At 54.1% G+C, this 15,960-nt stretch overlaps 1 non-coding gene and 1 gene segment (V, D, J or C); both read right to left on the bottom strand.

Annotated features, from left to right (window-relative positions):
* Positions 1–1,131: 1,131 nt before the first annotated feature.
* On the bottom strand, positions 1,132–10,685 carry LOC114703088. The segment is given in 6 exon segments: positions 1,132–1,559; positions 1,670–1,999; positions 2,110–2,154; positions 2,490–2,774; positions 8,580–8,778; positions 10,617–10,685. Coding segments are annotated over 6 exon segments (1,320 nt in total).
* LOC114703105 lies at positions 3,518–3,643 on the bottom strand. The gene has a single exon (XR_003736092.1). It is a non-coding gene; the product is annotated as a small nucleolar RNA SNORA40 (small nucleolar RNA).
* Positions 10,686–15,960: the final 5,275 nt, after the last annotated feature.

Below are 15,960 nucleotides of genomic sequence, written 5' to 3' on the forward strand. Positions count from 1 at the left end.
CTGGGCTGGGCCAGCAGATCCTCCCTGGGGCCAGCTGTCCCTTCTTTCCCCTCTGGGACATCTTGAGATTTGCCAGACACAATGGACCTGACAGTAGGACCTGGACTGTGCAAGGGGCCTCTCTGTTTGCCTCACCCCTCACCCCTCAGTGTAGGAGGAAGCGGCCGGGGAGTAGCGCCCTGCAGCCACAGTGGGCAGTGGCTATACGGCCCCCCTAACCCTTTGCCTGTCCCCCGGTCACCGGCAGAGCCTGTGCCTGGTCATGCCTGGACTTCAGAAAATTCCGCACTGTGAAGCGATCCAGACCATTATGGCTACGGGCTGTATAATTCACGTAGAACTGAAACATGACCCTGAGGTACCGGAGACAGATTTGGTTCCAGAGGACTTGTGTTGAGCATAGAATGCAGGTCCTTTCAGAAGAGGAAAGCTGTGTCTGATTGTGCTGGCCCAAAGGTGGTTGGGGGTATGCTGACACATTGCTGGGTGTACGTGTTGTGCAGGGCACATAGATAAGGTCTCAATGTGCTAGGTGTGTGTATGTTGCAAATGTGTATATGTGTGTACACGCTATATGGGTTGGGTGATGTTCAGCAGGCTGGTTTTAATGGGTCAGGGTTCAGCATGCATGTGGGTTTCTAGTAGTCTCTCTTTCAGGGCACCAAGAGCCATCTGCCTCAGTACCTGTGGCACAGGAGTGAGTGTACAGTGTCCCTGTGGATGTAGAGACCTATCCCATGCAAAGCTGCCTGAGTTGAGTGTAGAGATGGCCAGGGTCTCTGGCATGCCCATGGCCATTGCATACCTCTGCAGTGTACTCAGAGAAACCCCTGGATAGGGAGGTGGGGGAGGGGGGCAAGAAAAGACTGAGGGAGGTGGGGTTTGTGTATTTTCCTTCTTGGGGGCTTTCCTAGATGTATTTCTCTGACTAGCAGCTGCTGGTTAGTGGGAAGGCAAGAAAGATGGACTGCCTAAGGCTAAGCCTTGATACCCCAGATCAGGAAGACTCATGAGCTCTGGGTCTGGCAGTGCAGAGAGACCTCATTCTCTTCCTAAAGACAACTCAGGCCTCAAACCCTGGGTAGATCTCACAGCCCATGACCAGCCTCTATATCCCAGAAAGAACCACAGTTTCACAGGGTCCCAGGGCAGTGCTGGGTGCTTTATTTATACAAGGGAAGGGTGGAGATGGGTGTCAGTGTTCCTTAGGACCTAAGAGCTTTCTGGGTGCTGAGCTCATTTACCCGGAGATCGGGAGATGGTCTTCTGTGTGATGTGGTTGTGCAGAGACTCGTGTAACACGGAGCAGGTGAAGCTATCTCCTCGATCCCACCTGCTCTTTGGCACATTGAGCTTGCTGTACATGAAGTAAGACCCGTTGGTCTCCTTGACAGGCAGGGTGTTCTTGTAGTTCTGCTCTTGTTGTCCACTGCTCTCCCACTCCACATGGATGTCCTCAGGTAAGAAGCCTGTGACCAAGCAGGTCACGCTGACCTCTGTTTTGGTCATCTGCTCCGCAGGTGGAGCAAATGTATATACCTGTGGCATTCGGGCTTGCACTGTGGGGTGAGAAGTAGGCATAGGGGTCATTTAAGTGGAGAGCTGTCCATTTCAGGTCCCATTCTCTGTAGATACCACACACCTGCCCCACTAACTCTACATAACTCACCTTTGGGTTTTGAGATGGTTCTCTCGACGGGGCCTGGGAGGGCTTTGTTGTTGACCTTGCATTTGAACTTCTTGCCACTCATCCAGTCCTGGTGCTGGATGGGGAGGACACTGACCACACGCAAGGTACTGTTGTACTTTTCCTCATGGGTCTGCGTCTGAGCTTTGTGATCTTCTTTATCATCCACGAACCAGTTGAACTGGACATTTGGCTCCTCCTCGCTCACGTCCACCACCACACACGTGATCTTGGGGGCCAGGGAGACCATGAGCACATCCTTGGGCTTTGGGGGGAAGATGAAGACAGATGGTCCACCCGTGAGATCAGGAGCTGATGAGAAGAGATGGAAATGGGTCAGTACCTGGGTCACCCTCCAATGTAGGGACACTCAGGACACTTGGCATCCTCCTGGGGCTGGCACACAAGGCCTACTGACTTACGTGGACACTTGCACCCATCACATGGATCTGGTGATGCTCTGGGCTCTGTAGAGAGAAGGATGGATGTTAGTGGGGTTTGGAGGAGAGAATATACCAAGCCAGGGAGGGGAGAGTTTGTCCCCAGCATTGGGTTAGGCCGGGCTGCTCCTGGAAATGATTCTTGGTGGGTTGAGATGTGAGGGACATGGATATCTATCCCAGAGGATCACTCCTTGGGTTGGATGGTCATAGGCAGAGGTCTTTGGGAGGGAGGCAGAGACAGGATGTCCTGCTGTCCCGGACTGAGGTCCCCTCCCTGGCGATGGCCGCCCGGCCTGGTTGGTCTAGGAGGCTCAAGCCGCACCTCTAGTGAACCACTCCTCCCCTGATCGTCCTCTCACCAATTTTCTTGTCCACCTTGGTGTTGCTGGCCGGGTGGGCTACGTTGCAGACGACGGACTGGCTGGGCCAGGAGGACACGGTCACTGAGCTGCTGAGGGAGTAGAGACCAGAATGCAGGACAGATGGGAAGATGTGCACACCGCTGGTCAGGGATCCAGAGTTCCAGGTTACGGTTGCCGGCTCGGGGAAATAGCCCTTGACCAGGCATCCCAGGGTCACCGGGGAGCCAGTAGTGGTTCCACATGCAGGAGCCAGTGGATAGACAGATGGGGCTGTTGTTGTGGCTGCAAGAAAAGGGGCACGTGTGAGCTTGTCTGGCATGGGTGGGTTCAGATATGTGGGGAGGCCCTGGCCTTAGCTTTGCAGTTTCCACCTCTAGACCCTGGCCTCTGACCTCAAAAATCTTTTTAGGTCATTTTATTTTATGTATATGAGTATGTGCACTATGTGTGTGCCTGGTGGCTGTGGAAGTTAGAAGAGGGTGTTGGATACCCCAGATGGTTGTAAGCTGCCATGTGGGTAACTGGAACTGAACCTGGGTTCCTTGGAAAAGCAGCAAGTGCTCTAAACTGTGGAGCCATCTCTCCAGCCCCAGGAACCCTGATCTTTCCAGGAGCCCCTCTTCAATCTACTACCCTCCTGCAGGCCTCTGTGCTCTAGGTCCCTATCCATGCCTTTAGCTGTCTTTGGACCTTTCTCCCTGCTTCCTGAGGATCACTACCAACCCCCCACCCTTCACATTCTGAGTGTGGGAAGCCTTTCTGTCTTGACCTGGCTGGCCACTCTGTCCTTGTTCTATGCAGCTCAGTCTCCATGATGAGAACCTGGCGACCTCAGCTCCCTATGCCCTCCTGTCTTATTCTTTACCATGTCCTGGGTCCTCCCTGAGAGTGCTAATGCTGCCAGGCCCCAGAAAAGTTCCTGTCTTTTCCCAGTGGCCCTTGAAATGGGAGGGTATGCCCCATTTTTCAGGAAGGGACCTGGTCTCCCATCCTTTCTGACTCTGGTTCACTCTTCTTCTTAGTAGCGTATTTCTTCATGTATGTATCACAACTCATATTGAGCAATGAGTTATGGATTGCAAAAGAGGATTTAGTTTTTCATCTGTCTTCCCTGCCTATGTTTTTGATGAACAAAACCACACACAAATGCTCTCTGTGGTTCATTCTTCTTATTCCTAGGGCCCTTTTGGTCTTCTCTCCATCTCCCCTGAACCCTGCTCAAGCTCCGATAGTTACCCCACCTCTCTTCTGTGGGTCAACTCTGGGCATAAGTCATGCTGCCCTAGCAGGTTTGACATCCCCTGCAACCTCCACCCCCCACTTTATGTTCCCGTAAGCTCCCAGGATCACAGCTAGGACCTCTGATACTGACTGTAACCCACATGCTCACCAGACTCCAACCCTCACATAGCTGCTGGGCCTGGTCCCCCCCAGCCCACACCAACCCCAGCTCCTCAGTAGCTTCTTGTGGGTCTCTCTTACTCCAGCTTTCCCCAGCTCTCCCGTAGCTGCATGGTCTTGTCTCTCACACTCCCCCAGCTCTAGTCCCCCTGTAATTGCTCGGCTTGATCCCTAGAGTTACTGGGCTTTTCTGGGCTCCAGCACTCTCAACTAACTGTCCCAGAGCCCTTGGAGGTCTGCCCTGTCCCCTAAACTCCCAGGGATGCTCTGGGGCCCCTAACTTTGATACCTACCACAGATCTCCGTAAACGCTCAGCCTGCCCCTCACTCCTATCTGCCCCAGGGTTGTCTCTTGGACCACCATCAACTCCACCTGCTCCAGATGCTGCTACGTAGCTTTTCAGCCCAGTCCCCCACACCGCCATCAGCCCCAGATCTCCTGGAACTGCTTGACCTGGTCCCTCATACCCCTACTAACCAGTTATCCAACAGCTGCTTGGTTTAGCCCTCCAGACGACCACTAGTACTTACTCATCAAAAGTTACTTGGCATGGTACCTCTCTCACTGTCAGCCTAAAAACTCCCATCTGCTTTCCTGTGATGTTTGGCCTGGCATCCCAAACTCCCATCTGCTCCAGCCCCTCCATAGCTGCTTCCTCTGGTCTCTCACACATCACCTGCCCTAATCCCATTCTAGCAGCTGGGCTTGGTCCCTCACACCCCTAGCTGCCCCAGTTCTCCCAGAACTCCTAGGTCTGGTCCCTCACATTCTTACTTCCCCTGCTCCCCCACAGAGCCTAGGTCTAGTCCTCATTCTTCAAACTGCCTATGCTACCCTGTAACTCCTAGGTGTGGCCCCCAGACCCCCACAGGCCCCAGCTCCTTCATAGCAGCTAGATCTGGTCCCTCACACCCCCACCTGTCCAGCTCCCCCATAGCAGCTAGACCTGCTCCCCCACACCCCACCTGCCCCAGCTCCCTCATAGCCTGCTCCCCCACACCCCACCTGCTTCCAGCTCCCCATAGCAGCTAGACCTGCTCCCCTACACCTGCCCCAGCTCCCCATAGCAGCTAGACCTGGTCCCCCACACCCCCACCTGCCCCCAGCTCCCCATAGCAGCTAGACCTGTTCCCTCACAACCCCACCTGCTCCAGCTCCCCCATAGCAGCTAGATTTGCTCTCCTACACCTGCCTCAGCTCCCCCATAACAGCTAGACCTGGTCCCCCAAACCTGCTCCCCCCCCACCTGCTCCCAGCTCCCCCATAGCAGCTAGATCTGGTCCCCTACACCCCCACCTGCCCCAGCTCCTCCATAACAGCCAGACCTGCTCCCCACACCCCCACCTGCTCCCAGCTCCCCCATAGCATCTAGACCTGCTCTCCCACACCTGCTCCCAGCTCCTCCATAGCAGCTAGATCTGGTCCCTCACACCCCCACCTGCCCCAGCTCCCCCATAGCAGCTAGACCTGCTCCCCCACACCCCCACCTGCCCCAGCTCCCCCATAGCAGCTAGACCTGGTCCCCCACACCCCCACCTGCCCCAGCTCCCCCATAGCAGCTAGGTCTGGTCCCCCATACCACCACCTGCTCCCAGCTCCCCATAGCAGCTAGACCTGCTCCCCCACACCCCCACCTGCCCCCAGCTTCCCCACAGCAGCTAGACCTGCTCCCCACACCTGCCCCAGCTCCCCCATAACAGCTAGACCTGGTCCCCCACACCCCCACCTGCCCCAGCTCCCCCATAGCAGCTAGGTCTGGCCCCTCACACCCCACCTGCCCCAGCTCCCCCCTAGCAGCTAGACCTGCTTCCCCCACACCCCCACCTGCTCCAGCTCCCCCATAGCAGCTAGGTCTGGTCCCTAACACCCCACCTGCTCCAGCTCCCCCATAGCAGCTAGACCTGCTCCCCCACAGCCCCACCTGCTCCAGCTCCCCCATAGCAGCTAGACCTGCTTCCCCCACACCCCACCTGCTCCAGCTCCCCCATAGCAGCTAGGTCTGGCCCCTCACACCCCACCTGCCCCAGCTCCCCCATAGCAGCTAGACCTGCTCCCCCACAGCCCCACCTGCTCCAGCTCCCCCATAGCAGCTAGGTCTGGTCCCTAACACCCCACCTGCCCCCAGCTCCCCCATAGCAGCTAGACTTGCTCTCCTACACCTGCCCCAGCTCCCCCATAACAGCTAGACCTGGTCCCCCAAACCTGCTCCCCCACACCCCCACCTGCCCCAGCTCCCCCATAACAGCCAGACCTGCTCCCCCACACCCCCACCTGCTCCCAGCTCCCCCATAGCATCTAGACCTGCTCTCCCACACCTGCTCCCAGCTCCTCCATAGTAGCTAGATCTGGTCCCTCACACCCCCACCTGCCCCCAGCTCCCCCACAGCAGCTAGACCTGGTCCCCCACACCCCCACCTGCTCCCAGCTCCCCCATAGCATCTAGACCTGGTCCCCCATACTGCCACCTGCTCCCAGCTCCCCCATAGCATCTAGACCTGGTCCCCCACACCCCCACCTGCCCCAGCTCCCCCATAGCAGCTAGACCTGGTCCCCCACACCCCCACCTGCCCCAGCTCCCCCATAGCAACTAGACCTGCTCCCTGACACCTGGGCCCGCTCCCCCATAACAGCTAGACCTGGCCCCCCACACCCCTACCTGCTCCCAGCTCCCCCATAGCAGCTAGACCTGCTCCCCCACACCCCCACCTGCCCCAGCTCCCCCATAGCAGCTAGACCTGCTCCCCCACATCCCCACCTGCCCCCAGCTGCCCCATAGCAGCTAGACCTGGTCCCCCACATCCCCACCTGCCCCCAGCTGCCCCAAAATAGCTAGACCTGCTCCCCCACACCCCCACCTGCCCCAGCTCCCCATAACAGCTAGACCCACTCCCTCACACCCCCACCTGCCCCAGATATGCCATAGCAGCTAGGTCTGGTCCCCCACACCTGCCCCAGCTCCCCCATAGCAGCTAGACCTGCTCCCCCACACCCCACCTGCCCCAGCTCCCCCATAACAGCTAGACCTGCTACCCCACACCCCCACCTGCCCCAGCTCCCCATCGCAGCTAGACCTGGTCCCCCACATCCCCACCTGCCCCAGCTCCCCATCGCAGCTAGACCTGCTCCCTCACACCTGCCCCAGCTCCCCCATAACAGCTAGACCTGCTCCCCCATACCCCCACCTGCCCCAGCTCCCCCATAACAGCTAGACCCACTCCCTCACACCTGCCCCAGCTCCCCCATAACAGCTAGACCTGCTCCCTCACACCCCACCTGCCCCAGCTCCCCCATAACAGCTAGACCTGGTCCCCCACATCCCCACCTGCCCCAGCTCCCCCATAACAGCTAGACCCACTCCCTCACACCCCCATCTGCCCCAGATATGCCATAGCAGCTAGGTCTGGTCCCCCACACCTGCCCCAGCTCCCCCATAACAGCTAGACCTGCTCCCTCACACCCCACCTGCTCCAGCTCCCCCATAGCAGCTAGACCTGCTCCCCCACACCCCCACATGCCCCAGCTCCCCCATAACAGCTAGACCTGGTCCCCCACACCCCCACCTGCCCCAGCTCCCCCATAACAGCTAGACCTGCTCCCCCACACCCCCACATGCCCCAGATCCCCCATGGCTGCCAGGTCTGGTCCCTTAGATCCTCACCTTCTCCGACTCCCCCATAGCTGCCCAGCCTTGTCCCACAGCTCCTGGGACTACCTTGTTCAGCTTTTATCTACCTTAGACCTCCTGTTCCCTGGGTCCCCATACTCCCTCGTTATTCCCTATGCTCTCCCTTTTAACTGCCTGGCTTGGTCCCAGAGCTACCGGGGCTTCCCTGTACCCCAGAACTTTCATCTTTCACATTCCCCCAGTTACTGCTCTGGATTATTTGTTCCTCAGAGCTTCTGGGGCTGCCTGCTCCCCAGTTATGCAATCTTTCCCAGCTCTCTTACAGCTGCTCAGACCTGTCCCCTAAGCTCCCCAGGCTGTTGTGGGAGCCAATTTGGTAATGGTCAGTGTTTCTATAGATGCTCAGCCTGCCCTCCCAACTCCTACCTGCTCTGGACCTCCTGCAGTGCTTTTCCTGGTCCCTGGGGCTGCCCTGGTCCCCTACTAATTTCACTTGACACAGCTCCCACCCTGTCTGTAGCTCCTTAGCTCGATTCCCATACCTCCACCAGCCCCAGCTCACTTACAGCTGCTTGCCTTGGTCCTCCTGACTCCCATCAGTCCCAGATTCCCCGTAACTGCTCTCCCAGGTCCTCTGAGCATTTGGAGCAATCAAGGTTCTTCAGTAGCCTGACCCTCCAGAGTTCACCTGAAGCTGTCTTGCCTAGTCCCCAGAGTCCCTCTGGAGGCTTCCTCCTCCCCAGCTTACCTGCTTTCCTCTTCACTCCTGGAATCTGCTCTCCAATTCTGGGCTTGATCCCCGAACCCCAGTGCATCCACTCTTATTCTAGCTGTCTCCAATTAGCATATTGGCCTTCCCAGATGAGCCCTCTGGACACCCCATACCTCCCCATTCCCTCTTTACCCACTCTCTCAGGTCTGCAGGCCTCTGCCCTCTCCTTGTTGCCCTGGATTCCTTTTTCTCTGCTGGTTCAGCTGCCCGGGGTCCACCAGCCTCTAGGCCAGGCCGAGTCCATCCTCCAGGTTTCTGGGTCTATCCCATCAAGTCCTCGAGGCTTACTTTGGTTGTCCGTGGGTGTGCACAGCTTTAGTGGTCTGTGCTTCTGTCCATGGCATCCCTGGAGACTGTCTGGTTGACACCAGGCTGCAGACAGACACCTTTCTTTTGCAACAGATAGGCCCCCCTGCCGGGGCTTGTCTGTCGACTCTTTCCCATCCTCCTGCGATCTGCCGTCTGTTGGTCCTGGAAAGTCGCACAGCTATCCCTAGCTGTGGGCTCTCTCCAGCTGCAGCCTTCTCTGCTGACCACACTCACATGTGGTAACTTGTGAAGGTGACTGCGGCGTCTCTTGCTTTGGCACTAACAGCGCAGCTCTGAGCTCTGTCTCATCCTTCCAGGATTCACAGTCCTTGCCCCGGAGGTGTGAATGCCACACTTCTCCCAACCCAGTATAGACTAAGAACAGGATTGAAACTGGGTGACACGGGACGCTTCCTGAAGTTCCTCTTTCTTCTGGTGGTTTCAGTGTCTGGGGTATAGGGGAGACAAGGGGGAATCCAGATATGGCCTAGGTTACCTCATGTAGGGGGTGGGTGAGGTAATGGTCTAGGTTACTTCACATAGGGGTGGGTGAGGTGGTGCTCTTGAGACCCATAGAAGGTGTAAAGCCTAGCTGTCATGACCTAGAGTCCCTGGGTTGATGGGACTGAGTGATTATGTCCACTCTCTCCTGACCACCTCTTTGGAGAAGTCTTTCATTCAGATCTGACCTATAGCTAGCCTAGGTGGTAACCTCTGCCTTTCCCTCTCTCCATCTAGTGCCGTCTCAGGAGAACCTAGAAGTGTCTGTGGCTCAGGGAGAAAAACGAAGTCCAGAGTGGGAAGGCAGAGGGCAGGGGGCAGAGAGTGCAGAGTGCAGATCAGATGGGGAAGGGAAAAGGCTCAGGCCACTGGTTGTTCTTACAAGCAGTGGGTAGTGTGGCTGCAGAGAGAAGCAGGACAAGGGTCCAGGAGTGTCTCTTAGCTAAACTAAGAGAGGGTCTGGACAGGGACGCTCTCTGGGGTTGGAACTCCATGGGTTTCATTTCTGAGGTTGTGGACTAGAATTCTGGTCCTGGAGTCTTACGGGGATCAGGAAGAGTACTCAAGGTAGTTAACCCTATACCGGGAAGAAGACAGTCCATTGGGATCAGAGCAGATGCTGGCAGGGTAAGGATGTGGGGTACAGCAAGGCCCTGGCACTAAGAGTAGGGGTCAGGGTTAGAGGGAATAGAGACTGGTCAGGCTCATGAAGATAGGGTTACATCCCATCCTAGAGGACCCAGGGCTCCATGGAGAAAAGGGCTTCTCTAGGCCAGACAGCATGCTCACACATCCCTCTTTTTTTCTTTCTTTTTTTTTTGCAGCCAGAACTGTGGCCCTGCCCATCTACTTCCCAGTTCCTATGGCAACCCGAGTTATTTGGTCAAGGGCTACTTTCCTGAGCCAGTGACCACGTTCTGGAACTCTGGAGCCTGTCTAGTGCTTTGTGTAACTTTCTGTCTGTCTTGTAGTTCAAGCTATAAACTCCATCAGTATCTCAGTAATTATGCCTGCTAGCACCTGAACCAGCCAGACTGCTACCTGCAGTGTAACCCATCTGGCCATCAAGATGAGCAAGAAAATTGCTGAGAGGATGTCCTATAGAGGGCTGGTCCATTGGAGGTCAGCTTCTGTCATTCTTTTTCTTAGATCAACCAGGGTGAGCAGCTGTGGCCAGGGAGGGGACTTCAGCCCAAAGCACAGGAATTTCTGTCTGTCTCTCTTTCTCCATGGCTCTCCTATTTGGAGAGTAGTTTTCTAGGCACACAGATGTGGGCATGGGTCTTGACGTGCCAAGATCATTCAGGAGTAGCTTGACTTGAGCACACATTAGCACTAAACTCTCATCCTCCATACCTTGGTGCTTTTTCTCCTCCAGACTCCAGTAACATTCAGCTTTTTTTTTTCTGTAGGACTCAGAGGCCATGGGCCCAAACCCGTGTACAAGTGTCTGGGTGAGTTGCTAGACCTTGATCTCAGCTCCAGGAGGATAACTAGTGTCCTGAGACACCCTACATCAGAGGGTGGCCCAGGTATTGACCCATTTCCTCTCCTTATCAGCTCCTGAGCAACTCGGAGGACCATCATCTCCCCTCTAAAGCATAAGGATGCACTCATGATCTGCCTGACTCCCAGGATCACATGTGTGGTAGTGGACATCAGCCAGGATGACTCCAAGGTCCATTTCAGTTGTTAGTTTGTGGATGAAGTGGAGGTGCATACAACTCAGACACAGCTCCCAAAGGAGTGGTACAGCAGAACCTTCTGTGTGGTTAGTGTCCTCCTCACTTTGCATCAGAGCTGGCTGGAGGGTAAGGAGTTCAAGTACAAGACCAACAGCATGGCCCTCCCAGCCCCCACTGAGAAAACCATTTCCAAATCCAAAGATGGCAACAGGTGGGGTGGGCTGTGTGGAGTGTGATGGACATCCAGGCAGAGCTGGAGTAGACTGCCCTCCACCTTGACAGTGACATACGTGCTGTTACCTGTCCTCACAGGTGGCTGGCCTTGTGCCGAAGCTTCCACCATGCTTCCACCCCATAGGAACAGATAACTAAGAACAGGGTCGTCTGATACACACGGGGCACGTATGACTTCCCCGTGTGGTGTAGCAATGGGAAATAAGATCAGAAACTATCAGAGCACCCATCTCATCCTGGGCTCCAACGAGTCCTTATTCCTCTACAGCAAGCTCCTGTGGACAAGAACAGGCAGCAGAAGGGAACTATTGACTCTGTGGCATAAGAGGCTCTACACAACTACCACACAGAGAAGACCCTCTCTTATATCCCCGATAAGTGAATGCATCGCTCACCCTTGGCTCCTAGGGGACATTGACATCTGCCATTACCTAGAGCATCTAGGCCTACCTGGCCAGGTTGAAGTCATTTCTCACAGGGGAGGGGGATTGACCTTAACTAATTGCTTCTTCGGCCTTCTCTCCACCCGGCTGCTGCTCAACACTGTGGTGGGATCCCCTTTAGCAACCCCTCAAGAGAAGGAACACACTAACCCTGCTGTGGCCAGCCTGTCCTTGTTCCCCTGCTGATCAGGTTTTCTTTTTATTCTGTGATCTTGCAGAGGCATGTCTAGCCATGTATATACAGACTGACCTTTAAACTTAACACACCCAACACAGTCAGCTCTGCCTGACTGCTGGGCCTAGGCTGTCTGCCTGGTGGGACATTGCCCATCCAGGGGACACTCAATCTTTGGCCTCACAGGGATTGAGGTTGCCTCAAGGGAGGAACTGTCCAGACACATGGATGTGGGGTTTAGACCTGTTAGAACCTGCCTGGTGACTACCACTCAGCCCGCATGGCACTTGCCCAGATGTGTACAGTAATGTGCATGAGCACATACACAAGCCTTGCACACTCATGAACACCCTGCACAGCGCTCAGATCCATCAAGATATCAGGCCCTCTCTCAGGCTCCTCTTCAGCATTCACATATGGGTTGGCTGAGACAGACACAACCGCACCCTCACCAGCCCCACAACACACGGTCTCTCATGTCAATCTGTCCCTAGACCTTCAGGCCCACACTTCCATTTCACAGAGATGACAGTCTGGCGGAAGCCATGCTGTCACCCCTGGGAACGGTTTGTAAATGTTTTGCAAACGGAGCTCCTTATGGCAAGGCCCTTTGGAGAATCCCATCCACCTGGTAGGGACCCGTGGAAGCCGTGTTGCAGGCCCATGCACTGATCCTGGGGAGCTCATGGCCTCCAGGCCTCCGTCACTTTCACTGTGCTTATTCTTACGGTAACTCTTAGTGTTGCTTTGCCAGTTGGGATTGTGGCTGAGTTTACTGGGAACAAAAGCTGATAATTTTTCTAAAAGTTTCTACAAAGAAATTAAGCCTCTCTGCAGTCTATCACAGAAACCAGTTTCTCCGGTCGCCCCTGACTGCCTGTACGGTCATTCTGAGTAAGCAGGAGGAACTCACTAAGGTTAATGATTCTTGCTTACATAACTTTCCTAAAAAGGAGATTACTAGCCGGGCGGTGGTGGCGCACGCCTTTAATCCCAGCACTCGGGAGGCAGAGCCAGGCGGATCTCTGTGAGTTCAAGGCCAGCCTGGGCTACCAAGTGAGTTCCAGGAAAGGCGCAAAGCTACACAGAGAAACCCTGTCTCGAAAAAACCAAAAAAAGGAGATAACTATATTCCAAAGAACTTAAGAACTTGGGAGACTGTTTCTTTCTCTTTTCCTTTTTTTAAATAAATATTTTATTTTATAATTAATTTAATTTTACATATCAGCCATGGATTCCCCTGTCCTCCCTCCTCCTACCCCCATGCTTCCCCCCTCAATCCACCCCCAATTCCCACCTCCTCTAAAGCAAGGTCTCCCCTGGGGATTCAGCCCAGCCTGGTAGATTCAGTTGAGGCAGTTCCAGTCCCCTCCTTTTTTCTTTTTATTTATTCTTTTTTTGTTTTTTATTCATTTAACATACCAACCATAGATTTCCCCCTTCCATTCCTCCTCTGCCCCCTCCCCAGCCTCCTCCTACTGCCCCGTCCCACCTCCCATCTCCTTCTCCAAGGGGTAAGGCCTCCCATGGGGTATCAGCAAAGCCGGGTGCTTTCAGTTGTGACTGGACCAGGGAGACGTTTTCTTAAAAGATGACATTAAAAACTTACAGGGATACATAGGAAAAGGCAAAGGATATAAAAGATCAGACATCTCTCTGGTGCCAGGACATGATGGTTAGATAATGCTTTCAGTTACAACTCCTGGTTTCCAAAAAGTACACATAGAAGCTTCCAGGGAGAAGAGAAACTTGGTCCCAACAATTAAAGAGTTAGGTAAACATTACCATTTTGTGAATTTATGAAGGATAGGATTATAACTGTTGTTCACATAAAAGTGATACAGAAATTATTTAGAAATTGACTTACAGTTGAAAATAATATCCTTGGTATGGCCTCATACACTCAGCTGATCACAAAAATGTAAAAGTATCGCATTGCTAAGGGCTAACCACAGGGTTTGAATCTCTTTTTTTTATAATCATATGTTTGCTGCCTGCTAGGGCACAGTATGAGTAAGACGTGTCTGGCTGGATAGAATCATTTGGCTTGCAATATAAAAATTAATGATGGGGTAAAGGTCAGTGATGTCAAGGGAGCGGGAAGAAGGAAAAATAACTACAATGGGTAAAAGTTAACGATTCTGGGAAAATGATGAAAGAGAAATGTATTGAAACTGATCATGCTTGAACGCATCAGAACTTGCATAAATAAAAATGGCTTGAGTTATTTGACGCCATCTGTTTAAAAGACACCGTGTGGTCAGACTCTTCATTTTTTTGCTAACCTTACAACTCTGTCCTGTGGCTCAGAACCCTGCTGGAGCTGGACTCCAGCAATAATTCGCTCTCCACATAACTGAGGGGCCTGGTTCGCTCCCCAGTGTGGACCTTCTCTGAAGCCAGGCGTCACCAGGAACAGGCTCTGCCATCACTTTGGCTCTCTGGGCTTGGGAACAGGCAGAGAGGGTCAGAGGTGACAGGTCCTGACTCAGCCCAGACAGCCTCAGAACTGAGGGGTGGAGCAGATAGGATGGGCCCCTGTGTGTCTTGCCGAGGCCAGGACTTGAGCTGGAGCAGTTGGGGGGACTTGGGCTGCTGGACTAGAGAGGAGAGAAAGCTGGCCGCAGGGAAGGTCGGCTGGCCCAGCCGGGCTGGCACTTTCTCCTGTGACTCCCAGCTGACCCATCCGCCACACAGGGAATTGCCCCAGCCCCACCTTGTTGGGACAAACACTGACTGCCCCTCTCTGTCCGGAGCTAGAACTGGACGACGACTGTACTGAGGCCCAGGACGGGGAGCTGGATGGGCTCTGGACGACCATCACCGTCTTCATCAGCCTCTTCCTGCTCAGCGTGTGCTACGGCGCCACTGTCACACTCTTCACGGTCGGCTACGTTGTCCCTGCCCGGTTTCCCTTCTGTCTCCACACCGTTCCATTCCTCTCACCCAGTGTCGCGTTCTCTCCTATGCTGTTGTTTACCCTGCCGTTCCCACCCTGTTCTCACAAGATCCCACACCACCCTCATGCCACCATAGCACCGTCACCATGCTGCTTTCTTAGCGTCCCCATATTGTCCTCATGTTGTCCCCATATTGTCCCTTATAATTCCCTAGAGCAGTGGTTTTCAACCTGTGGGTCACACCCCCCCCCCAGGGTGGTGGTGGTGTCGTCACACATCAGATATCCTGTGTATCAGATGTTTACATTGCGATTCATAACAGTAGCAAAATCACAATTATGAAGTAGCAATGAAGTAGTTTTTTTTTTGGTTGGGAGGTCACCACAACACGAGGAACTGTATTAAGGGGTTGCAGGATTAGAAAGGTTGAGAACCGCTGCCCCACAGGGTCCCACGCTAGCTCCCTAGTATTCCTTTTGTGTCCCACAGTTTCACCCTTGCTATCCCATGTTGTCTTGGACACTCACATGTCGTCCTCTTGATGTCTCCACCATGGGCTCACACCTCCCTATTGGCTCATCCTGTGGATGCTGTCTGTCCTCCAAGTGGTTCTGTCTTCATACTCTGCCCACACCCTGCCCTCACGCCCAGCCTCTGTTACACCACGATGTTCCTTTGCTGTGCCTCATTCTATCCCCATACTCCCACCTCTAACTTCTCCCTGGTCCCCATACCATCTGCCAGGCTCCTGCGTAACAGGAGCTATCTCTGGTTAATTCACAGCATTAAAGGGTCCTCAGCATGGGCTTGGTCCATCTCATATACCCCACCCAACAGGTGAAGTGGATCTTTTCTATGGTGATGGAAAGGAAACAGATGATCATTTCCAATGATAGGAACATGACTGGAAGGTGGTTTAGGGCTTTTTGAGGGGCTAAGGACCTGCCAAGCCATTTAAAATCTCATCCATTCTGCTTATCTGTGTGATACCTAGGCCACACTGCCTTCTGGACTCAGTGCCCTCTGATATTATAACTCTCCTGGCATCTTCTTCATGCAACAATCATAGATGTCCATATTCCCATGAAACATGAGCTTTGGGAACAGGAACACCCGCAGTTCCATGTCTGTGACTCTATCCAACTCTCGGTCACTTATAAAGTCACACCAGGTCTCTGACCCCTAATGAATCTTCTGACCAGGGTAATATGTGGATTAGGGACTAGGTGGACACTCAAGATAGGGTATGACTCAGGCCAATCATGTTCCAGAAAGAATCTGTTCTTTGGACCTGAATCCCGGAGAGAACAAACACATTGTAGTAGAGAGAGAACCTAGGGGAGACAAGCCTGTGCTAGAAGGAGACTTCTCCAGGCAGCTCTTGTTACTACACTTTTCCCTGGTACACCTGACTCAGACAGA

Source organism: Peromyscus leucopus, chromosome 14, assembly GCF_004664715.2.
Source record: "Peromyscus leucopus breed LL Stock chromosome 14, UCI_PerLeu_2.1, whole genome shotgun sequence".
In the NCBI taxonomy this organism is placed as follows: domain Eukaryota; kingdom Metazoa; phylum Chordata; class Mammalia; order Rodentia; family Cricetidae; genus Peromyscus; species Peromyscus leucopus.